At 38.8% G+C, this 26886-nt stretch overlaps 1 protein-coding gene across 6 annotated transcripts in view; it reads right to left on the minus strand.

The window, feature by feature from the left end:
* Window positions 1-26886, minus strand: part of ank3a (ankyrin 3a) — a 123131-nt gene that overhangs the window by 24344 nt on the left and 71901 nt on the right. For 3 of the 6 annotated variants that reach the window (XM_049463986.1, XM_049463985.1, XM_049463984.1), the window contains exons 25-37: window positions 23140-23242; window positions 16323-16429; window positions 13868-13900; window positions 9072-9296; window positions 7756-7910; window positions 7363-7574; window positions 6761-6968; window positions 4684-4780; window positions 2380-2608; window positions 1919-2044; window positions 1617-1739; window positions 1304-1330; window positions 369-450 (exon numbers count right to left, since the gene is read on the minus strand). In XM_049463986.1, coding sequence (XP_049319943.1) covers window positions 369-450; window positions 1304-1330; window positions 1617-1739; window positions 1919-2044; window positions 2380-2608; window positions 4684-4780; window positions 6761-6968; window positions 7363-7574; window positions 7756-7910; window positions 9072-9296; window positions 13868-13900; window positions 16323-16429; window positions 23140-23242 — 1727 coding nt within the window. Of the gene's footprint in view, window positions 1-368; window positions 451-1303; window positions 1331-1616; window positions 1740-1918; window positions 2045-2379; window positions 2609-4683; window positions 4781-6760; window positions 6969-7362; window positions 7575-7755; window positions 7911-9071; window positions 9297-13867; window positions 13901-16322; window positions 16430-20331; window positions 20383-23139; window positions 23243-26886 lie in introns of all 6 variants that reach the window. The other 3 variants (XM_049463987.1, XM_049463988.1, XM_049463983.1) reach the window with 2 other exon arrangements.

Consider the following 26886-nt stretch of genomic DNA (forward strand, 5'->3'; position numbering starts at 1 on the left):
AATTAGAAGTAATAAGAAGAAATAATAATGACAATGACAATGATTTTTTTATTTATTTAACATAAACATTTTAATATGAAATAAAAATACAATGTGAATACATGAAACATGCAATACATAAATATTTAAATACGGAGCAAAATAATGGAATGAATACAACATAAAATCTTTTTGTGAATCAATGAAAAACAAAACACCAGTGAAGTTTGATGACAATAGGTTTAGAAAAAAGATTTTTCTTTATGCTGTAGTCTAATCTAGAACTGGAATTTAACACCTTGATTGAAATTATCAAATAAATTCCAAATGCAGATCTATACTGGCTTTAAAGCTACCTAAAGAAATGGAGAAGAAAGTTTGAAACTCACTGGATGATGGGTCGGTCAAATAGCTGTAGCGCTTTCGTAAAGCAAATGAAGCAAAGGTATGACGTCGATCTTTGTTGTCATTCTGTAATAACAGAAAAACAAAAAGGCTATAAGAGAACAAACTGACTCGGAACTTAAGTTATTCCATTAATTGGTTTATTTTTCTAAATGTTACTTTCTTACTCAAAATTATTTAATTTCATACAAAAGCAAATGAAAAATAAATAATTCTGTTTGTTTAGACGGTTTTCACCACTTTTCTATTATTTATTCCAAAAGGAAATTTAGCTATTCCTGGCAGTTTTTCATCAGAAATTAGCTGTAGCTGGAAGTTCATTCATTTTATTGGAATTTCCTTCAGGAAAGGAGGATCAGAGATGTATGCTGCAGAAGAACAGTGTGGAATGCCCTGTAGTGTGGAATTTGCAGTTCTGAACCTGAACTCTACGTCCTTATGATGACGTGAGGCTGAATGTCAGAATGACACTGAGCTCAGTGCTGTAGGATTCGCTGACTCAGCCTCTGGCCTGCACTAACTCAACACTGAGACACAGTCACTCATAAAAGTCCTTCCCCTGCTGGGCAGGACCTGCTGGCTGATAGTGAACAAATAAACGTTTACTCTGGAATTAAAAAAGGTTCAGAAGTTTGAGAAACCCTGCAAAACCACACAGGGAAAAATATAAAAATAATAAAATAAATAGAAACAAAACCAAAATCAATAACTAAAGCAAACAAGCTGATTCCAGCTGACTACTAAACACACACCATGCACTACAACTGGGCTCTGTATAATGTCAACCAATGAATGATCGGAGAAAAAAGCCTCTGACCAATCACAAAGAAGGAAAGCGTCACCATGGCAATGTCATCAAATTGCTAATAGCATATGGATCACACAGAACGCGGAAGCAGGACAGTGATGTCATAATTACCTCATCATCAGGATCTGACTCCATTTCCTACATTTCCCATGATGCATTGCAACAGTTGGAAATGGGGCAGCAGTGGTCCAGCATTAGAACAGCAGGATGAGGAAAGACAGACAGACAGAGAGACAGACAGACACAGAGAGAGAGAGATTAAGAGAGAGAGAGAGAGAGAGAAAGAGAGAGAGAGCTTTTAGTGGCAAATCAAAGCGGAGCGGCAGCAGAAACTGAACAGGACTGCTGTGATTTATCTGAATTAAAGCGCAGGGTAGTGAGATACTGCAGTGTGTTTATGAGTGTGTGTGTGTGTGTACAGTACCTTCCTGTGCGTTGGCAGTGTGAAGTTGAGGTTGCAGATGGCACTGTGAGGAAGGCCTTTACTGCTTTTGGGTTCTCTGAGGAATGACAGTCTCCCACAGGCCTCCTGTCCAACATCGCGCACCTACACACACACACACACACACAACACACACACACACAGTATTACTAGTGATAGCATAAGGTTACCTCAGTGTTGTACAGTAGATGTGCACCAATATGGGTATTGTGGACTGATGCAGATATTACATGTTGTGTTTCATACACACACACACACACACACACACACATAAACACACACACCTTGACATTGAAAGGCAGTCGGTTCTCTTTAAAGGCGTAGAAGGTGAAGATGAGCTGCTGGCTGCTCTTGCTGAAGGGGGCTAGGTTGCCATAACAATCCACATAGATGGGCTTTCCCTCCAGAATCTGTAAATTAAAGCATCAAAGCATCAGCACCAATAAAAAACCTGTATGCATGTAGTGATGATAGTAAATTCCAAAAGAAAATTATTATTGTTAAAATAATATTAGTAAATATTATGAAAAAGCATTTACTTTAATTGTTTAATTATAATAATTAAACAATTAATTGTTTAATTATGTTCTATTTTGTTTCTGGACAAAAAAATATTTTGGAGCATAGTAATAATTTACCATCATAAACACACACACACATTCGACAAACAGAGACTGTAACTCTCTTTCCTATCAGCAATATATAATATTACATTATATATGTTGTTCAATCTATAAGAACCCACCTCAATATCTTTGCTCCGAGCCACTTCCTCAAAGTTCTCTTGCTGCTCCAGAGTTTTGTCCACTTTATCATCGGTCATGCAGAAGCAGCGCAGTCGCGCCTCCATCGGGTCCGTCGGCTTCGCAAACACCACAAACTTCGCTAGATATGGAACGCAGATCAACTCTCTGTACAGAGGAGTGGCCAGGGCCACTGTCTCACTAACCTGCTGACAGTCCGCCAGCCAGAACCTGTGGGAGAGGGAAGTGAGGGAGAAAGGTTCATTTTTTGTGAATAAATGAATTAAAACACTGTACTCCCATAAATAACTCACTGCATTGCTATTAGTATCTCACTGTATTTCTACCATTATCTCACTGTACTTCTGCATTTTGATCAGTTTAACTGTTTCTATCAGCATCTCACTGTATTTCTATTTGTATCTCTGTACATATGCAGTATTGACAATACAACTGCTTAACTTGACTTGACTTGATCTCACTGCATTTCCATCATTATCTCACTGTATTTCTGCATTTTGATCATTTTTCTATCAGTATTTGCCTTAATTTCTATATCACTGCATTCCAATCAGTATCTCACTTCATTCCAATCAGTACCGCACTGTATTTCTATCAGTATCTCACTGCAATACAATCAACATCTCACTGTATTTCGATTTGTATCTCACTGCATTCCAATCAGTATCTCACTGTATTTCGATCAGTATCTTACTGCATTACAATCAGTACCGCACTGTATTTCTATCTATATCTCACTGCATTTCCATCAGTATCTCACTGTATTTCTGTCAGTATCTCACTGTATTTCTATCAGTATCTCACTGCATTTCTATCAGTATCTCACTGTTTTTCTATTAGTGTCTTACTGCATTCCAATTAGTACCGCACTGTATTTCTATCAGTATCTCACTGCATTCCAGTTAGTATCTCACTGTATTTCTTTCAGTATCTCACTGTATTTCTATCAGTGTCTCACTTCATTCCAACTAGTATTTCACTGTATTTCTATCAGTATCTCACTGCAATCCAATCAGTATCTCACTGTATTTCTATATATATCTCACTGTATTTCTATCAGTATCTCACTGCAATCCAATCAGTATCTCACTGTATTTCTATATATATCTCACTGTATTTCTATCAGTATCTCACTGCAATCCAATCAGTATCTCACTGTATTTCTATATATATCTCACTGTATTTCTATCAGTATCTCACTGTATTTCTATCAGTGTCTCACTTCATTCCAACTAGTATTTCACTGTATTTCTATCTGTATCTCACTGCATTCCAATCAGTATCTCACTGCATTTCCATCAGTATCTCACTGTATTTCTGTCAGTGTCTCACTGTATTTCTATCAGTATCTCATTGTATTTCTATCAGTGTCTCCCCATATTTCTATTAGTACTCCACTGCATTCCAATTAGTATCTCACTGCATTTCTATCAGTATCTCACTGTTTTTCTATTAGTGTCTTACTGCATTCCAATCAGTACAGCACTGTATTTCTATCAGTATCTCACTGCATTCCAGTTAGTATCTCACTGTATTTCTTTCAGTATCTCACTGTATTTCTATCAGTGTCTCACTTTATTCCAACTAGTATTTCACAGTATTTCTATCAGTATTTCACTGTAGTTCAATCAGTACTGCGCTGTATTCTTTATCAGCATCTCACTGCATATCAATCAGTATCTCACTGTATTCCTATCAATATCTCACTGTATTTCTATCAGTATCTCACTAAATATCAATCAGTATCTCACTGTATTCCTATCAATATCTCACTGTATTTCTATCAGTATCTCACTGTATTTCTATAAGTATCTCACTGTATTTCTATCAGTATCTAACTGTATTCCTATCAATATCTCACTGTATTTCTATCAGTATCTCACTGTATTTCTATCAGTATCTCACTGGATAAAAGGACTACAGATCAGTGATATCTGGAGGTATATTGATATATATTAGGAATGCAGTTAGTCTCCTGCATTGCCATCAGTACCTCACTGCCTTTTTAAATTTATTTAAGCCCACATATGGAGATGTGTGTTGCTAGGCAACAGGCTGAGAACTGGGATGATTGGCTGAGTCGGCAGACTGTGATTCTGCAGAAGCTGATGCTGAACAACCACCGGAATATAGCATGAATCAGCAGAATCCAAACCCAGCGGCAGTGTGTCCAGCAGGGGCATACTCTCACTGACATATTCACTGTGTGTACATGTTCAGACTAAAGGCAGTGTGTGTGTGTGTGTGTGTGTGTGTGCGTGCATGCATGGTCCTGTGTGTCTTACCTGGCTGAGACGTTGGTGGTAAATGAAACACAGTCAGTGACGAAGGAGAGTGGAGTGGTACCAGTAATATCCTCCCACTGAGCTGGAGATGTGCCACCTACCCACACACACACACACACACACACACACACAAACACACACTGTATCATAGGGCTTTTACAGCAGTAAAACAATTGACCGACCATCATTTCTTCAAGTCTTTTTTGACTTTAGTTAGTTGAGTAGTTGTTGCTTCTCATAATCTGGATTAGAACATTACTCAAGTAGAGCTATTCACTGTATACCTGTAACTCTACGTCTTCACTACTTTACAACTGATGCTCTCAAACACATTAAGAGACAAGAAATCCACATAATCCAAGCACAGCTGTTAACTGAAAGCCACTGCAGGTGACTCTGAGAAAATTCAGCCAAGATGTGCAAAACTGTCATTTAAATAAGAGACCTCTTAAAAATATTCTGGTTTATTTTAATACTTTTTTGTTTATTAAATAATTCCACCTGATTTTCTTCATAGTTTGAATGACTTTAGTATTAATCTACAATGCAGAACATTTCAAAAATAATGATATGTTACTGGTACTGTATACTAATGCATAGCATGCACCACCTTCTAAACCACAATAATTTATTAAAGTTATATAAAGATCTGGAGGGGTTCTGAGAGACCGGCTGAGAGAGACAGACAGAGTTGACTAATTTAAGTCCAGTGTTAGTTAGGAGTATTAGCTTAGCATTTCCTGTTGTAATGTAAAGAAGCACAAGTCAGATTCTGAAAGTGCTGATTATTCTGATTATTCACTGAACTGCTTCTCTAATCTAAAGTGACAAATGTGTGTGGGATATTTACAGCACTAATTTAATGCATCATTAGTAACAATAAGTAATGGAACTGATAAGACCTAAGAATTTACTACCGTATTAATATTTATACAGCGCAATTAAATTTTTTAATTCCTTAAAAATCGTCAGTGCGTCTTATAATCCGGTGTGTCTTATGTATGAATTTTACCAGTCAGGTTGTAAGGAGCAATAAAGCCACTCTGCTGAAGTACAGCGTTATACAGGAGTTTCAGTTTAGTTCTCCAGCAGTATTAGCATTACCCGCTAACCGTGCTAAGTGCTTGCTCTTTCGCCGTTCGGAGGATAGTATTGTCAGGCTGTAGCCTGCTGCTATTAACCCCAGCTAGCACTGCTTAAGCAGCATTAGCCTTTAACCGTTTTAAGCACTTGCTTTTTTGCCGTTCAGAGGTAAGTATTTCGGACTGAAGCCTGCTCGTTTACTGTGTTAAAACAAACTACGTGGGACAGACCGCTAGCTAATATCACCATGGCTTACCGAGACACTCAGGGTACATCAAGTGTAGCTCTGTTGCAGGAAATTAGTGGAAATCTGGAAAAGTAAGCTTACTGTAAATAAACATAAATGCTTTACTTACAAGAATAAACCATTTTCAGAAGAGAAATCTGTGTGGATTAATATCTAGGGCTCGTTTTACTTTAAAAGAAATGTTTTATTTTAAGAATTACAGTTTTGTTTATTTAACTTAGGAACGTAGTGGGAACAAGGCCTGATAGTGGGTGTCAGCCACCCGACAGTGCTACACTGAGGAACTCTGAGTGTTCTGGTTAGCCAGGGTGCTATTAGCTAGCGGTTTGTCCCATGTAGCTTGTTTTAACACGGTAAACACACAGACTACCATCCAATATACTTCACCTCTAAGACCTAGCTCTTAGTACTGTTATTGGCTAATGCTAATACTGCTAAGGACTGAACTGAAACTCCTGTATAACACTGTACTTCAGCAGAGTGGCTTTACTGCTACTTACAACCTGACTGGTAAAATTCATACATAAGATGCACCAGATTATAAAGTGGGAAAATTATAGTGCAAAAAATATGGTATATGAGTATTTGCAGTTTTTCTTATTTTATTTACATTTTACACAATGTTCAAACTTCCTGTTCTGGGAATTGGGGCTGTAATTTAATATTACCTGGAGGAAAGTTAGGTTAGATAAGGACACACACACACACACACACATAGAAAAACACACTGTCCTCCCTCTGCGGTACCTGTGATGCTGCAGAGCAGTCTCAGGCAGGGAGCAGGGTCACCTTTCCGCCCATTAGCCGCCGCCTCCTTGGCTCTGGGTGGGACAGGGATGGTCATGGTGATGGGTTTATGGAACTTCCTCCTGCGGGGCTCAACAGTAACGATGGGGCTGAACGAGGCTCGGTTCCCGATCACATTCCGCACCACCTCCTCTGGTACAGGCTGGGCCTGGGTGGGGGGTGGGGGGGGTGTAGATAACATTGTGAACAGTGTGAACTTTTTTATTACCAAAAATGTATGCAAAATTAGGAGCATTTTCGCAATAAAATGGCAAAATGCACACAACACCATAAAAAAGGTTACAGCTTGTGATTCTTAGCTAAAAAGCTAAGCTAAAGCAAATGTATCTGAGAATAACACAACTGCTTCAACTAAGTTCAGTCCCCCAATTAAATCAGTTCATAAATCATACAACTGCAATACGCAAAAATAATGAATTTACTGTCTGTGGCATTTTAAGACCTTTATGTGATGAATTAAAAAAATGTCAAGACAAATTGAGAATTTTTTGAAAAAAAAAAAAAATCTAAATTAAGATTAAAGTGTGTATTTCTATGTGTACCTGTAGGCCGACACGGATCTTCTTGGTGAGCGCTCCAGGAGGAAAGGCAGCCCTCACCATGGGAACAGCCTCACTAGTCAAGACTCCGCCCTCCGGACCCATATGGTCACTCTCCTGCTTAATACGAGACACTACTGCAAAGTACTGTGGGAAATCTTTAGTGACGATGCGGCAGATTCGCTTCTTCTCCAGCTCTATTGGGCTGTCCAGCTCTGTAAACAAACAAACACCCAGTATAAGAACTGGCACATCCTCTAGGAGGCGTATCTGAGTCAACTGCCTAACTGCAGACTATAAGAGGGCTTTTGACTATGTAGTCCCCTCTCTCTCAAGGGGGATTATAGTCTGTATCTCTTTAAGTTTGTGTTTATTGTTTACTGTGTTGTTATTTACCCTCGTCCATGCCATTGAGCAGAGCGAGCAGATCTTCTCCACGACAGTCGTAGTGATGCTCCTTCCACGTGTCCCCATTATCACTGCGTAAAACAATCAACTCGCGCTCTTTCCCACGCATGGAACCGAAATGAGGGATCTCTACAATAACCGGCCTGGAAAACACAATCAGAGAAGCATGGAAACAGAAAACTGGAAGTTAAATAAGGAACCAAATGATTACATTTAAATTCACTCTTTCTGGAAAAAGAGATTTATCTGAACAGATTTTTTTTTTTAACCCTCCTGTTATGTTCCGGGTCAAACTGACCCGTTTTAAAGTTCGAAGATCTGGGAAAAATAGTTAAAAGTATTTTTTCAGTACGAAGCGTCTTCTGCTTGCCTTAATTACTGTACTTAACATATAATATGAAAATGGTTCATCTCACATATTTGCAACCACTCCGTGCAAAAACTAAAACTTAAACAAAATTGCAATGTTATGTTTCAATGTTATGTAAGACTGATGTTTTTTTAAATAAGTAATAAAGTAGTGAAACATTAAAAAAAAGTATGACCATGTATTTTTTTATGAAAAATTCATGAATAATCCTAATTGAACCACTACCTGTTAGAGGTAAGGAACACCATTGCACTAAATACTGATAGAATAATTAGTAATGGAGTTAGTACTGAAATATTTACACTGCTTGTAAGAATTTGTTTGGGTTTTAGACATCTTTTGGATGGTTAAACATGCACCAGGTCAATATGACCCGGAAAAAAAAAAAATATAATAATAATAATAATTGATTTCTATTTTTTCCCATTTTCTCACCAATTTACATGACCCAACCCACTCATTAGGAATCCCCCTATCACTAGTGATGCCCCAACACACCAGGAGGGCGAAGACTAGCACATGCTTCCTCTGATACATGTGAAGTCAGCCACCGTTTCTTTTCGAGCTGCTGCTGATGCAGCATTACCGAGCAGCATCACAGCGCGCTCGGAGGAAAGTGCAGCGACACAGTTCTGATATATCAGCTCACAGACGCCCTGTGCTGCAGACATCACCCTAGGAGTGATGTGGGGAGAGAGCGCCATCTACCCACCCAGAGGGAGCAGGGCCAATTTTGCTCCCTCTGAGCGCCGGCAGCTTGATGGCAAAGCTGCATGAGCGTGGGTTCGAACCTGCGACCTCCTGCTCATAGTGGCAGGGCTTTAGACCGCTGGACCACTCGGCACCCAGCATTGCTGTTCCTAACAAATAAACATAATAGGAGGCTAAACAATGATTAACAAGATGTTTATTAAAATATGGATACTATTCTTACCCAAGAAAGTGAGCTCCGGCCGGCCCGACTTCCACCAGCCTGCTCACCAGCCCCTCCCCCTCCACCATGGGGGGTGGGTACGCCAGCCGGTGGCGCTTGGCTAAGCGGCAGGTAATCCGCGTGGGCGCCGGACACTTCCTGGGCGGGATGATGATGCGCATGCCATCGTGACGACTTCCCCTCATGGACCCACCCCTAGCGTCCACCATGAAACTGACCAGGAACCTGTAAATAAGAACAAGGGATGAGTTAGAGAGAGTGTCAGAGAGATAGAGCAAGAGAGAGAGAGTGGGGGAGAAAGAGGGACACCACGCTAACCCACGACACAAACACTGATTAGTGACGGTTCCCATGCTGCACCACTGTACCACCAATACACGAGCAGGGAGACGGGGAGAAAGAAAAAGAGAGAGAGAGAGAAAGAGAAAGAGAGAGATAGTGTTTAATAAAGGTAAAACAGAGAATTGAGAGAATGAAAAACAGAAGTAAATAAAACCATTAATAAAGGAGAAAAAGGGTGATGTTGCTTCGAGCTGTTAAGCCTGGCAGCACCGTGAGTCTTTCAGCTGCACAGTTAAACAAAATATCAAAATCTAATTACTGCCAAGATCAATGCCTTCGAAACAATGATCAGTGATCAATAGCATGATCAGCTGCACCTTTACAGATGAGAAAAACACCACGTGAAACCAAGTGAAATAAAACATCTGTTAATCCAGCAGAGAGAAACCCCACATAGTCAGTTAAGTCAGTGAATTACTGAAAACTTTAAAAGTACATTTGACTCTTGGTCTGTGTCTGATCTAACTTTAGCGTCACACGTCTGCTGTACTTGGATTAAGCCCAGTCTTACACTAAACTGCAAAGACAATAGGATGTATGCACTGTTTCACTGACATACTGTCTAAACCCAGGTTTAAGCCCAAGCTTAATGATGTAAGGGTTTGGGAATGTTTATAATTTGTTTGTTTAATTAGTCTGATCTACAGCTAGAGAAATACTTAAATAGTCAAAAATAGTCTAATTTGACTAAGTGCAGTAATGTCTGTTCTAAATATAGTTCAGTAATGTTTATTTTAATTAAAGTGCTTTAATCTCTAATGAAAATATAGTTCAGTAAAGTCTATTCTAAATATAGTTCAGAAGCATTTATTCTAATTATAGCTCAGTAATGTTTATTTTAAATATAGCTCAGTTATGTCTATTCAAGTTAAAGTGTTGTAATGTCTAATTAAAATATAGTTAACAATGTTTATTCTAATTATAGCTTGCTAAAGTTTATTGTAATTGTAACTTTGTTATAATTAGACTGTAATGTCTAATCAAAATATAATTCAGTAATGTCTATTTTAATTATAGCTCAGTTCTTTTTATTGCAAATAAAGCGCTGTAATGTCTATTCTAAATACAGTTCAGTAATGTTTAATTTTAGTTCAGTAATTTTAATCATAGTATATTCTTATTATAGTAATGTCTTCTGTAATTAAAGTGCTGTAATGTGTATTGTAAACATATTTCAAGAATGTTTTAATTTTAATTATATCTCAGTAAAGTCTTTTCTAAATACAGTTCAGTAACATTTATTGTAATTATATTTCAGTCATGTTTATTCTAATTATAGTTCAGTAATGTTTATTCTAATTATAGTTCAGTAATGTTTATTCTAATTATAGCTTGTTAAAGTTTATTCTGAATGTAACCCTGTTATAATTAGAGTAGTAATGTCCAATCAAAATGTTGTTTAGTAATGTCTATTCTTAATATAATTCAGTAATGTCTAGTTTAATTATAGCTCAGTATTTTTTATTGCAAATAAAGTCCTGTGATGTATATTCTAAATACAGTTTAGTAATGTTTATTTTAATTATAGCTCAGTAAAGTCTATTCTTATTATAGTAATGTCTACTGTAATTAAAGTGCTGTAATGTATATTCTAAATATAGTTCAAGAATGTTTATTTTAATTATAACTCAGTAAAGTCTATTCTAAATATAGTTCAGCAACATTTATTCTAATTATAGTTCAGTAATGTTTATACTAATTATAGCTTGTTAAAGTTTATTCTAAAGTTTATTCTAATTAGACAGAGTTACAATTAGACTGTGATGTCTAATCAAAATTAAGTGCAGTAATGTCTATTCTAAATATAATTCAGTAATGTCCATGTTAATTATAGTTCAGTTATTTTTATTGCAAATAAAGTGTAATGAATATAATTCTGTAATGATTATTCTAATTATAAGTCAGTAATTTTTATTGCAAATAAAGTGCTGTAATGTCTAATCAAAATATAGTGCAACAATGCTTATTCTAAATATAGATCAGTACTGTTTATTCTAATTATAGCTCAGTAAATCTATTCTAGATATAGTAATGTCTACTGTAAAGTGCTGTAATATGTGCAGTAAAGTCTATTCTAATTATATATCAGTAATGTTTATTCTAATTAAAATGCAAACATATGTCTAATCTGACTATAGAGCAGTAATATGTAATCTGACTGCAGTAAAGTCTGATCTATTCAGTGTAGCTCAGTAATATCTAGTGTATCCCTGTTCCTACAGCAGTTTCCAGTCTTCTCAATGCTTCTGATTGGCTGAGTGCTGTGTGTGTGTGTTTGGGCCTGAGGAGGGCGCTACTGAGCTGTGGGTCTGACTGATACACTGACAGGATAACAGATAATCCACCTCTCCTGAGCTCACAGCTGATTCTGTAATAGTCGAGAGAGCATCACACAGAACACACTCTCACTCTTTCTACTTTATCATGTGTGTGCGTGTGTGTGTGTGTGTGTGTGTGTGTGTGTGCAACACTGACACATCTACTACTACACCTACACAGTGTGGGTTAGCTCACACAAACAAAGACAAAGAGAGAAAGAGAGAGAGAGAGATACATAAGAGACATAATAATAAGAAATAATGAGAGAGAAGACCTAAAAAGAAAACAGAAGAAGAAAGAGGAAGAGAGAGAGATAAGGAAAATAGAAATAAATAAAAAAAGAATAAGAAATAAAGAGATACAAGAAAAAATAGAAGGAGAAGTAAGAAACAAGCGATAAGAAAGGTCAAAAGAAGTAAATAAAGAGAAAGTGAGGAGAGAGAAAGACATGAAGAGAGTGAGAGAAAAAAGAAAAAGAAAAGGAGAGAAAAAGAGAAAGAGCATAAAAAGAATGAACATTAAAAGTAAGGGAGATAAAAGAGATGACAGAAAGAAGAAAAGATAGAAAAGATAAAAAAACAAAGGGAAACTAACAAAAGATGCAAAAACAAGAGAGAGAGAAGAAAGAGGGGAGAGACAAGAGGCATGAATGAAAGATCCAACACAGAAAGACAAAAATAAGAGAGAAATAAAAGAGATACAAAATAAAAGAGAGTGAGTGAGAATTACATACAAGAAAGATTCAAATAAATAGTAAATAAATAGAGAGAGGGTGACATGAAAAAGATACATAGGGAGTGAGATAAAAAAGAAGAAGGGAGAGAAAAAAGTGAAACAGATATACATGATTGTTTAAAGTAAAGGAGATAAAAGAGATAATAGAAAGAAAGAAAGAAAGAAAGAAAGAGAGAGAATAAGAGACAAGAAAGATCAAAAGAAATAGCAAATCAATGGAGAGAGCGTGACAGAGAAAGATGCAAAGAAAAAGTGAGATAAAAAATAAGGAAAGAAAAAAGAGAGATATATACATTTAATTAGGAGTAAGAGATATAAAAAAGAGAAAAGAAAAAGAAAGATAGAAGAGAGAAAATAGAGAAAATAAAAAGATATAAAAGAAAACAGAAAGAATTAAATAAAAGGTGCAGAAGGCGCAAAAGCGAGAGAGAGAGAGAGAGAGAGAGAGAGAGAGAGAGAGAGAGAGAGAGAGAAAGGAGAGACAAGAAAGTTTAAAATAAATAGGAAATAAATAGAGAAAGAGAGAGTGACATGAAAAAGATACATATAGAAAATGAGATAAAAAAAAGTAAGGGAGAGAAAAAAGTGAAACAGATATACATGAGTGTTTAAAGTAAAGGAGATAAAAGAGATAATAGAAAGAAAGAAATATAAAAGAGAGGGAAAATTAAGAAGATAAAAAGTTAAACGGTATTAAAGAAAACCGAAAGAAAATTAATAAAGATGCAAAAGCAAGAGAGAGAGATTAGGGACTAGAGAGAGGTAAAAGAGAAGGAGAAAAAAAGAAACAAGAGGAGGAGAAAATATGACAGAGCCGAGAGAGAGAGAAAGATTAAAATAAATAGGAAATAAATAGAGAGAGAGTGACATGAAAAATATACATATAGAAAATGAGATAAAAAAGAAAAAGTAAGGGAGACAAAAGTGGGACAGATATACATGAGCGTTTAAAGTAAAGGAGATAAAAGAGATAATAGAAAGAAAGAAAGAAAGAAGAGAGAGAAAATGAAGAAAATAAAAAGATAAAAGGTATTAAAGAAAACCGAAAGAAGAAAGAGAGAGAGATAAAAAAGATCAAAAGAAATAGCAAATAAATGGAGATTACATGACAGAGAGACAAATGCAAAGAAAAAGCGAGATAAAAAAGAGGGAAAGAAAAAAGAGAGATATATACATTTCATTAGAAGAAAGAGATATAAAAAAGAAAAAAGACAGAAAGATAAAAGAGAGAGAAAATTGTGAAAATAAAAAGATAATAGAAAACAGAAAGAAGTGAATAAAAGATGCAGAAGGTGCAAAAGCGAGAGAGAGAGAGAGAGAGAGAGAGAGAGAGAGAGAGAGAGAGAGAGAGAGAGAGAGAGAGAAAGAGAAAGAGAGATGTAACTGTAGACAGTTTTCACCTGGAGTCATACTGGGGGAGCGGGGAAGAAGGGCTGTGAAAGAAAAACAAACAAACAAAACAAAAACAAACAAACAAACAAACAGAAGAACACAAAAGAGTGCAGGAGGCAAAAACAAACACTCATTATTGCATTCACTATACCTCTCTCACACACACCTCACACACACCACACACACACCTCACACACTCTCACACACACTCTCACAATGACCACACACACTCCACGGCTAACACACACTCCAGCCAGACGTGACGAGAGCAGAAATACAGGGAAAAGAAAACAAACAGACGGTCCGGTCTAAACAACAACAGCAGCAACAGCAGCAGCTGTGTGAGACACACACACACACACACACTACTGACCAAAACTAAACACAACTTCCACAGCATCCTTTGTACATGCACACACACACACACCCACACACACACACACACACAGTGGCTGGTTTGCATGTGGCCTGATCATAACAGCACAGATCAAACATGCCGGACGCCGGACGAACAAGCATTTAGGCTCCAGATCAAAGAGCCATTCACTCCCCGGCCACTTTATCAGAAACACCTCCATCCCTAATAGCTGGTGTTTCTGATAAAGGGGCCGGGGAGGGTGGGGGAGGGTGTCACCTATTCAACATGCAAAAATACCACAATATAAACACAATAATCAACAAAAACATCACAACACCTCATATAATCAACATAATAAACATATAATAAACACCCCCCATATAACCCCATATAACCAATATAACACTACTCCCCTCTGCTCCACTGTGGGAAGCTGCTGTTTACTGGAAGTAAAGAGCTCTTTTATGGTACTATCAAAATAAACTGGCAATTCACTAATCAGCTGTATTCAAAGGGAAGATGAGTGCATTTCTTGTTTGCTTTAAAGGTGGTTGCTATGGTATTTAGAGCAACTGCATGGATACATTTTAGTTTCTTTGGTATCTAAAGTGGTTGCTATGCAGTGTATATGGTATTTTAAGTAATCCCAGGATTGTCAGTAGATTATTAGAATATTAATAGGTGGTTGCTGTGGTGTCTCAGGCTGTTGCTAGGGGGACAGTATGGTTTTAAACGATTATAAAAGATCAAGGCACTGTGGGGATGTTGTTTCTTTGGTATCGTATATATTATATAATACATTAATATATTAATAGGTGGTTGCTGTGGTATCTTAGGTGGTAGATATGGTAGATGTGGTAAGTAGTAGACATGATATTTTAAGTAATCACAGGATTGTTGCTAGATGGTTGCTGTCGTAGTACAGGTGAATTTTAAGTGGTGGTAATGACATTCTAAGTGATTGCCAAGGATATTAACAGGTGGTTGCTGTGGTATCTCTGGTAAATTCTAAGTGGTGAGTTGTATTTTAAAAGATCATAGCGCTGTGGAGATGTTTCTTTGATATTTTAGTTGGTTGCTAAGTGGTAGATACGGTATTTTAAGTAATCACAACTGTTGCTAGATGGTTGCTGTGGTATCTTTGGTGAATTCTAGGTGGTAGATATGGTATTTTAAGTAATCACAGGACTGTTGCTAGTTGGTTGCTGTGGTAGTACAGGTAAATTCTAAGTGGTAAAGATGTCATTCTAAGTGATCGCCATAGATAGTAATAGGTGGATGCTGTGGTATCTCTGGTAAATTTTAATTCTGGTGAATTCTAGGTGGTAGATATGGTATTTTAAGTAATCACAGGACTGTTGCTATTTTTAAAGATAACAGCACTGCGTAGATGTGGTTTCTTTGGTATCTTAGGTGGTTGCTTAGCAGTGGATATGGTATTGTAAGTGTTTGCAGGACTGTGGATAGATGGTTGCTGTGGTATCACAGATGGTTGGATATGATATTCTATCTGATATAAGGACTGCTGGGAGAAGGTTGCTGTGGTGAGATGGTGAGATGGTATTCCAAGTGATTGCAAGACTGTTGCTGTGTTGAGAGGGTGTTGCTCTGTGGTTAATATGACAGATTGTTATTGTGCTCGTATTATTTCTAGGTGAGAGGTAGTGTATGTGGTTACTCTGGTTTTCTAGATGGTTGCTGAGGTATTTTCAGGCCTAAAGAGAGAAGGCCTGCAGACTAAAATGTATTGTGTTATGTTGTGTATGTTTAGTTTTGATATGTTTTCCATGAAAAAACTGCAATAATACAATTATAATAAGATAAATACTGTATTAAATATGTTTGTTGTTGTGTTGGTGTCGGGGTAGGTCTTGGACAGGTTTCAGGGGTCACGCAGCGGGTGGTCTTGCATCACAGATAAACTACTGATCTGAGTGTTTACCGAGTGTCTAACTTCAGGATGATTATTTATGTTTGGACACTTCTGCAGGGGTCAGTTACAAGCTAATTTTAAACATCTTCTCGACTGGAGTCACACTGATGTCAACAAACACACACACACTCACACACACATACTCACACACATACACGCACAGGTTCCTTACCCGGAGTGAATGGGGCTGGACACGGTGTTGTGTGAGTGGTCCATGGTGTCAGGGGTCCAGCTGTAACGCCTCAGACTCTCATTCTGCTCCCGGCTGACAGACAGGTGCTGCAAACACACACACACACACACACACACACACACACACACACACACACACACACACACAAACCAGTTATAACTTCAGAGTGAATTAGTGGGGATAAACTTCTGTAAGCTAAATAGATAGGGTTAAACTGCAGTAGAATGAATGGGTGGAGCTTAACTGCTGTAGGCTGAATGGATGGGGCTAAATTACTGTAGAATGAATGGGTGGAGCTAAACTGCTGTAGGCTGAATGGATGGGGCTAAACTGCTGTAGGCTGAATGGGTGGAGCTAAACTGCTGTAGTATGAATAGGTGGGGCTAAAGTGCTGTAGGATTAATGGGTGGGGCTAAACTGCTGTAGGATTAATGAGCGGGGCTAAATTACTGTAGAATGAATGGGTGGAGCTAAACTGCTGTAGTATGAATAGGTGGGGCTAAAGTGCTGTAGGCTGAATGGATGGGGCTAAACTGCTGTAGTATGAATATGTGGGGCTAAAGTGCTGTAGGATTAATGGGTGGGGCTAAACTGCTGTAAGCTAAATGGATGGGGCTAAATTACTGTAGAATGAATGGGGGGACTAAACTGCTGTAGGATGAATGGATGGGGCTAAACTGCTGTAGTATGAATATGTGGGGCTAAACTGCTGTAGGATTAATGGGTGGGGCTAAACTGCTGTAGGCTGAATGGATGGGGCTAAACTGCTGTAGTATGAATATGTGGGGCTAAAGTGCTGTAGGATTAATGGATGGGGCTAAATTACTGTAGAATGAATGGGTGGGGCTAAACTGCTGTAGGATTAATGAGTGGGGCTAAATTACTGTAGAATGAATGGGTGGGGCTAAACTGCTGTAGGATTAATGGGTGGGGCTAAACTGCTGTAGGATGAATGTATGGGGCTAAACTGCTGTAGGATGAATGGGTGGAGCTAAACTGCTGTAGGCTGAATGGATGGGGCTAAATTGCTATAGGATGAATGGATGTGGCTAAATTACTGAAGAACTAGGGGTAACTAGGGGAAAAATGTAAACTGAATGACTGTGGTTGGTCTATAAGGTGATTGGTCTCAGGGAAGGGGGCGGGTCTACCAAATGAGTCTGTGAATCTGGCTCCGCCCAAAAGAAACAGAACCACTGTGTCCTCACATATGTACAGTCATGTACAGTACAGTACATTATGTATTTGAGGAGTGAGTAGTGTACTTGAAAGCTCTTTGCATGTTAGAACAGGTTGAGATGCTGTTAAACCCCTTCAGCATGCGATCGCGAGTGCAGACACCACTGTAAACCCCCTTAAAACTTTCAGCTGCAGCCACATAACCCAGCAGTGCTGAATATTTCAGGCCTTTATGATTTAGTCATAACACATCTATCTCCACATGCTGCAATTCAGCAGGAAGTGCAGCGGCGGCGCTCATCTCTCTACTGTCGCTTCAGAACACGGTGTGTTCCTTTAGCAGCATACTGTGTAAAAAAATCATATTCCACTCATGAACTGCTTTAGGCTGAATTGATAAGACTGAACTGCTGTCTCTGGGGGTGCCACACAGTGCTTTTGATTATTAAATTAAGTTAAAACCTAAAAAGAAAATCCCAAAAATCAATAATATATGACTTGTTCCATGAAAATTCTTTGAAATGCAAGAAATCAATAATTTACACAAAAATTAACACATTGAAATGGCTGGCTCAGCCCTGTACATCTGCACGTCTTTCTTAGAAAAAAAAACTGAACATATTATTACCGTATATATCAAATAACCAAGTCTCCATGAAATGTGAGTTTTCTTTCTTCACCTGAACATCTCCAATACAGTAGCAAGAAAAAGTATGTGAACCCTTTAGAATTTCATGTTTTTCTGCATAAATTCATCAAAAGTTGTGATCTGATATTCAAACAAGTCAAGGGTATTAACACATATAATGTGCCTAAATAATAAATAACACAAAAAAATATGATCATTCATGTCATTCACTGAGAACAACCATAAAACTCTTATAGTGCTAGTGGAAAAGGTACAGTATGCGAAACCTTGTGTTAATGACCTCAAAAAAGGCTAATTAGAGTCGAGTGTTAGCCTACCTGGAGTCTTGTTAGTTTAGAGGTGTGGACTAGAGCTACTGTATTATTTGCTTATTCTAAGGCGCACTATCAATAAACGTCTATTTTCTGGTCTATTTTCATACATAAGGCGCACCAGATTATAAGGAGCATTTTATGCGACACAAGTAACTAGTAACTAACAGCAGGAACAAGGGCGTCGCCATATTTTCCTTCTAAATTCAGCAGGTCTCACCCCTGGGTGGCAAGACCTGAAAAGCTAAGCTAAATTAGATAATACAAAACTGTAATTCTTAAAAAAAAAAAAAAACATTTCAGACTAGTCAGACAAGTCAAACGAGCGCTGGATGTTAATCTACACAGATTGCTCTCCTGAAAACTGTTTATTTGGGTGAGTAAAGTGCTTCTGTTTATTTACAGTAAGCTTAAATTTACAGATTTCAACTAAAGCTGAAGCATTAGCATAAGCGGCTAACTACTAGCGGTTAGCAGCTAAAGCAACCCGACAGAGCTACACTGAGGAAGCCTGAGTGTTCTGGTAAGGCAGGGTGATATTAGCTAGCGGTTCATCCCATTTAGCTTGTCTTAAAATGCTAACATGCAAGCTATAGTCCCGCTGTGGTTAGTCTCTAATGCTAATGCTGCTCCAGCAGCGCTAGCCGGGGGTAAGCAGCAGGCTACAGGCCAATAATAATAATTACTACCTCTGAACAGCCAAAGAGCTAGAGCTTAGCACGGTTACCGGCTAATGCTAATGCTGCTCCATTAGTGCTAGCTGGGGTTAGCAGCAGGCTACAGGGTGACAATACTCACCTCTGAAGAGCCAAAAAGCTAGCACTTAGCGTGGTTAGCAACTACTACTACTAATACTGCTGCAGAACTAAACTGAAACGCTTTTATAACGCTGTACTTCAGCAGAGTGGCTTTACTGCTCCTTAATACCTGACTGGTAAAATTCATTCATATAAGGCACACCTAGATTGACTAGATTGGGGTGCACTGATGAATTCTGGGAGAATTAAAGTATTTTAAGCGCGTCTTACAGTGCAAAAACGCAGTATGGTGGATGGAGTATCATGATTTGGGCCTGCTTTGGTGCATTATGGCTTGGCCAGTTTCCAATCACAAAGGGGATGATTCCCAATTCCCAAGTGTATCAACAAAATCTACAGGATAACGTTAAAATGCCTGTGTAGAACTGTGTAGAAATTGGGTGATGCAACAGGACAATGACCCAAAACCCTGGAGCAAGTTCACAACTGAATGGCTAAAGAAAAATAGAAAAAGCATTTTGGGTTCTCCAAGTCAAAGTCCAACGATCAGATGCTATGGATTGACTTGAAGAGAAATTTACACTTGATTTCTGCAGAAATCTATGAAATTCCTAAAGGTTCACATACTTTTTTCTTGCCTCTCATTTCAGCACATGTTGTGCCTTATATGGGTGTGGCTAGACTGCTGTAGGCTGAATAATACATGAAAAAACTGTAGCAGTGTTTACAGAGTTCATCAAAGTAAAGGAACTGTGATTCTGATACGAGCCCTTCAAGTAACTTTCAGAGAGAGATGAAAACAGCTCTTATCTGGAACTCAAGCATGGATCAAAACATGGATGAAGATGAAGGACATGAAAAAACACCTTCTGAACTGTGTCTCCAGCTTATCTGTGTTTATTATAAACAAGAATAAACACACACACGTCAGTGAGCAGGCCAGCGGAGGTGTGTTTAGATGATGGATGAGCGTGATTGGAGCACAGACAAACACAGGCATACACACACACACACACACACACACATACATACACACTCTAATGGAGGGGAGCATGCTGAATATGGTCATGGTCATGGACATGAGGTTCTACCTTATTCTGAGGGTCCACCATGTAGGAGATATCTTTAAAGACACTCTGCAGCTTCAGAAGGAACACACACACACACACACACATACGCACACACACACAGAGAAGATAGAAATTGAGTGCAGTAGTCTATAAAAAGCTGGATCAGGACACAGAGGAGTTTCTCACTGAGGGTAAAAAAAGAAGGACAGAACCACAGCTGAGTGATGTTCCAGCTCCCTGAATTAAAGCGATAGTTCAGAACACAACCCACCTTTCCCCCTTTTACCTTCTCTTCAGTTTCACACTGAAGCTACAAGGCTGTCTAAGTGTAGGGTGTATTAGGTGTAGGCTAAGTGTAAATTAAATTCTCTGTGCTGCCATAGCCATCTGTCAGTGTCCATAGCTATCAGAGAGCATGGCTTGGTTCCAACTGCCTTGTATAAAATGTAGAGTACATCTTATGTAATCCTAATTTTGTGGGTTTATTGGGTAGATTAGTACATCAATCATCCGGACTTGCCGGATCACGTGACACTACAATGTTCCGGTTCGCCTTGCTTCTAGATTGCTCACACCTGGACTCATTGGTATAAATAGCCCCTGTTTCTATTCACTAGTCTATTCACTAGGATCTATCTCGTATAGCTTGTTTAATTGTACTTTTTCTCCTTTTGCCTAGCCTTTTTACTCTTGTATTTTTGGACTCTTTGTGTATGATCTGCTTAATCTTTTAGTTAATAAACTATTTGTTTATTTATTTGTATCCACACTTGTCTGTCCTGTGTTTGGCTCCCGTGACACATGGTGCTAACAGCAGGACTAACTGATCTCTCACCATTTTTAGACCATGTGGAGGTGTTCAGTGTTCTAGTATACTATGCAATGTATAAACAAATGCATTTTTGGGCCCACTTTGCGGCCTGTCTCCGTCAGGCTGGCCAGACACGCGACAGACACACGCAGATACCAAACATACAGTTTGAAGGTGAAGTATGGCAGCAAATAGGAATAACATAACAAAAATAGGTCGGCAATGGAAAACAAACTATACAATCGGTAGTCTGAAACAAAACAGGTCGGTAATAAACAAAGGAATCGCAATTGTAGTAGAGCTAGTTAACTAAATTCAATACTCAGAGACGGAGAGAGAAAACAGGGGTATTTATACAAGACAGGCCAGGTGCAACAATCAGTAACTGGGAGAGAGCAGGAACATTGTAGCATCACGTGATCAGCAGAGTCAGGGAAGTCCGGTGTGAGTGCATGCTGGGAATTGGAGTCTTTGCTGTGTTGTTCAGGGTGGACACTCTTCTGACATCCCCCATTATATGGTACAAAGAAATAATCTACCGAACACAAATTTTCTTACGTTGTGTGCCATGTTTTATATAGGATTATGTAGCATTTCCTAAAAGCTTATATTGACACGGAACACAGTCTCAGTTGGCCAGATAAACTCAAGGTAGAGGAGGAAATCAAACTATCGCTTTAATCTCTATACAACTGTAAAACGCTTTGTACCTGCCGCCCTAAGAGCACATGAGGACAGAATAAACTGAGCACATAATCCAGACACAGAATATGTGTGAGATTTAGCGCCCCAATTGGGAGCAGTTTCAGTGTTCGGAACAGTAAAGCGCAGTCACAGAGTCTGTGGGACAGTCTGAAGACGTCTGATAAAAATATTCCCCTATCCCAGATACATACTTGGCCCTACAAAAGAATTCCGTTGGAAAAGAAAACAACCAGACCCAAACAGGAAACATGTGATGGAAAATCCTGATGGAGGGGAATTTACCAACTTTATTCTCAGCCCGTCTGATTCTCCATCTGATACTGTCCATCCTTCCATCTGTCTGTATATATAACATATATATGCATGCACATCATGGATGTGTGTGCACAATTACACTGCCCGACCAAAAAAAAGGTCACACACGCTAATATTTAATTGGACCGCCTTAAGCTTTAATTGCAGCACACATTCAATGTGGCATTGTTTCTATTAGCCAATCCAGTGTTGCATTAATTTTTCACCAAGATCTTGCAGCAGCATTGATGATGGTAGAGTCTGACCACTGCACAAAGCAGCTCTTCTCCATCCAGCACATCCCAAAGATTCTCAATGAGGTTAAGATCTGGACTCCGTGGTGAACTCTCTCTCAATCCATGTGTGAAAATGATGATTTCATGCTCCCTGAACTCTTTCACAATTCCAGCCCCATGAATCCTGACATTGTCTTATCTTGGAATATGTCCGTGTATCATCAGGGAAGAAAAAAATCCATTGATGGAATAACCTGGTCTATATTCAGTATATTCAGGTAGTCAGCTGACCTCATTCTTTCAGCACATACTGTTGCTGAACCTAAACCTGCAGACCAACTGCAGCATCAACCAACCCCACATCATTTACTTACTTCTTTTTGGCCAGGCAGTGTATATGCATGTCTGTTACAGTGTGCATGTCTGTATATAATACAAATATGTATACATACAGTGTAGATTTGAATGTATATGGGCCCATCATCTAATGATACAGAAGTAGTGTGCAATGCCTGTGTAACACAACATGCCAGATATCTCAGCAGTGCATTGTAGAGGTTCCTAAAGGTGTCACACACACTCATCACTGAAGATGACCTGCTGCCATTGTTTAATGATGATCTGCAGGAATATTCAAGCTGCATGAGATGGATTATTGCATTCAACCATTAGGAAACTCTGTAACTCCACCCTGAGACATCTGGCATGTTGCATTCCAATAGTGTAGTAGTGCAACATGTACGGTGTGTGTGTTGGACACATGCATGAGTGTGTGTGTCTTACCGTGTCTTTGGTGGGCGCGATGACTTCCTCTATCACCATGCTGTCTCTCACACAGGACGTCCTGTTCTGGGTGTTGGATCTGTCCGAGCTAAAGGAGCGCATACTGGGGTGTGTGAGTCACATACACACACATACACACAAACACACACACATACAGAGCAAAACAGAGAAAAGGAAACACAAACACAGACGGACAGACAAACATGAACACAAAAACAAAAAACACAAACGTTACTGCATGCAACCTCCAGGGAGGGGCTACAGTCTAACTGCACTATTTACAGAGGGGTGGGGGGAGGTGGGTAATGGGGTAGTGTCCCTTAATTAACTGATGTTTCCGAATGACACTTAACTAACAACAATTCGAAGATTAAAGACTTCTAGTCAAAAGACTACACTACCCATAACGCATCATTCAGTGTCTCTAACAATCATGTGACTCCTTCAGGAAATAATGCATTTCTTACTAAACTAATTAAGTTAACATAACTTAAATATTACAGAAATATTACGCTGATGAAGTCAAACTAACTCAAAAAATATTTGTTGCCTTCTTGCATTTATAGCTGCTCTTTAAAAAAGTGTTTGTTTTAAGTGTTTGATTTGAGTTTGTGTAACTTAAATAGTTTAAGGCAGGGGTGTCCAAACTACGGCCCGCGGACCATTTGCGGCCCGTTTCCTTTTTTTGAGCGGCCCGCGAGGTATTTTAGAAATAGAATGAAAGTTGGCCTGCTGTTAAGCAGGTTTTTATAATGTGAGATTCAAAGTTTGAACGCTAGGTGTCAGAAACGGGCCAAAGAGTCTAAAAGTGGAGAGAGTGCGCATTTCTAGCGCATAAAACCGGGCCAAAGAGTCTAAAAGCGGAGAGGGTGCGCATTTCTAGTGCAGAAAAACGGGGCAAAAGAGTCTAAAATCGGAGAGAGTGCGCATTTCTAGCGCAGAAAATCGGGCCAAAGAGTCTAAAAGCGGAGAGAGTGCGCATTTCTAGCGCAGAAAATCGGGCCAAAGAGTTTAAAAGCGGAGAGAGTGCGCATTTCTAGCGCAGAAAAACGGGGCAAAAGAGTCTAAAAGCGGAGAGAGTGCGCATTTCTAGCGCAGAAAATCGGGCCAAAGAGTCTAAAAGCGGAGAGAGTGCGCATTTCTAGCGCAGAAAATCGGGGCAAAAGAGTCTAAAAGCGGAGAGAGTGCGCATTTCTAGCGCAGAAAATCGGGCCAAAGAGTCTAAAAGCGGAGAGAGTGCGCATTTCTAGCGCAGAAAATCGGGCCAAAGAGTCTAAAAGCGGAGAGAGTGCGCATTTCTAGAGCAGAAAATCGGGCCAAAGAGTTTAAAAGCGGAGAGAGTGCACATTTCTAGCGCAGAAAAACGGGCCAAAGAGTCTAAAAGTTGCTGTAATTACGGAGTTTAATATTAAGAAATATTATATTATATTATATATATATCATGAAATTAAACATCAATTTGAAAAATCAATTTGAAGTTTACACAACACTGTCAAAGATAAAGATAGTAAGTTAAGTAAAATGGTGTGTAAATGAAATAATCAGGAAAAAGTATTATTTAAAGTGGTATATTTCATTATTTGTTTTATTACAGAGTCTGTGGCCCGTGACTTCAAATATATTTCTCCTTCTGGCCCCCAACAAAAAGGTTTGGACACCCCTGGTTTAAGGCAATCGGTTTCCTCAAATGAACTAAGTAGATGCTGTCTGATAGGTGGTTTTATAACTAGTTTTATTTTACTTTAATAGTTGTAAATGAGTGAGCTCAAATTAATTTGCTGGAGTTGTGTAAAAACAGTAAATTTAAGTTGCATTAAGGTGTAATGCATGTCTGTTAAGGCAGACATCCTTAATTTTAATGAGTTGGCACAACTAATATTATCACCCTTAGGAGATCTTTGAGTTAAACCGACTTATAATAACTGAGTTTAGTCTGCTATTAACAGCTTCTTTTTCATTGGCTTCTGGCACAATCTTTTTGCATGCTGGGTGTGTCCCCCATTTTCTGAAACTCTCTGAAACCATCAGTGTGTAGTGATTCCCCCCGGGCTACCTTAGGTAAACTTGTAGCTCATATATAATGATTAGCTGCTTGGCTTCTGTGTTGTTTTAGGCTGTAAGAGCAAGCATCATTTTTTCTGAGCTGCAGTAACTCTCTATTGGCTGTGTTCTCGATAGTGTTCACTCTATAGCTCATTTATGTGAATGAATGATTTTGAGAATGTTTGAGAACATTTGTTCAACTCCACACAGTTTTAAATTAACTTAAAAAGTGAGTTTTGAAAACTTTATTCATTTGAGGCAACAAATTACCTACAAAATATTTGAGTAGACTTAACTTATTAGGGTTTTCAGTGCACATAAGTCCAAAATACGTAAATAAACTAAAATTACACTGTGAACAGGGTTAGTACTCAATTCTAGAACAATGAATATGTGCATTATTCACATTATTGAGTTTATTTAACTTGTCAAGTTTTACAGCGAGTGCTAAGTATTGTTTTGGTTCATCCAGCATTATAACGAATTTCTTTTTGCCTGTGTTTGACCTCTGTGTATTACCGTTTTTCCATGTACCCAGACTCTTTTTGCTCCTTTGCCTGTGTACAGAACTCTGCACTGTGTATTGTGACCCTGGTATGTTTTCCCCTGTTGGCTTCTGTTCTCTGGTATTGACCCTGTTTATACTGACTACTCTCTGTATTATTCCTTTTCTTATTAAAGCTTTGATTTTACATCTGCACTTGTCAGATTTCTCCTCAAACATGACACCTAATGATTAGTTGAGTCAGTTTTAGTTGAGTCAATCACTCAATTAAGACTGTGTACTGAGTTACCCTGATTTTGTTACACAACATACTGAGGAGGAGCAGATCTATGGGTATAGCTAGACCACCCTGCCAGGGGTACCACCACAGTCACCTGAACTCGACTGTCTCAGGCCGGTCAGAACATCAGCTCTGAACCCAATCTTCTACGTCCACCTAATGTGTGTGTGTGTGTGTGTGTGTGTGTTCTACTGCAGTGCTGAGCTGTGATGCTCTGTGCAAGCCTGCCACCTACGTTTTACACATGCACACACACACACACACACACACACACACAGAGGGTTCTGCAGCAGTCAGCAGAATTATAGAGCAGAACCCTGTGTGTGTGTGTGTGTGTGTGTGTGTGTGTGTGTGAGTGTCGTGGTTTTTGCTGTGTCAGTGTGTGTTCTTTTATTGAGCAACTCACATGAATGAGCAGATACACAAAGCTCTCTCTCTCTCTCTCTCTCTCTCTCTCTCTCTCTCGCTCTGTCTCTCCCTCTCTCTCGCTCTGTCTCTCCCTCTCTTTGTTTAATTGTGTTTCATTTGAAGGACAATTTTTATGATGTTGTTTGTCTAATGCACTTCCTGCTGCAGTGCAACTATCCGCCCACATCTCTCTCTCTCTCTTTCTCCCTGTAGACCTGAGCTCTAGCGTTACTGTATGAATAAGCTGTATTATCTGAGGTGTGTGTGTGTACGTGTGTGTGTGTGTGTGAGAAGGCAGCTGCAGTGTCAGGTATTCACTCTCACTGCGCTCCATAACAGTCTCTCCTGCAGCCTCCAATCTTAATTAGAGTCACACTTTACTAACTTGTTTTATTTCGCCCTAAAACTGCCACACCCATTAAAGCGACAGTCTGCAAGATTGAGGGATCTGGGGATTTAGAGACCTCTTTGGTGAGAATGTGGAATTGCACAGAGCATGTAGAAGAGCACT

This window comes from Astyanax mexicanus, chromosome 14 (assembly GCF_023375975.1).
Source record: "Astyanax mexicanus isolate ESR-SI-001 chromosome 14, AstMex3_surface, whole genome shotgun sequence".
NCBI lineage: Eukaryota > Metazoa > Chordata > Actinopteri > Characiformes > Acestrorhamphidae > Astyanax > Astyanax mexicanus.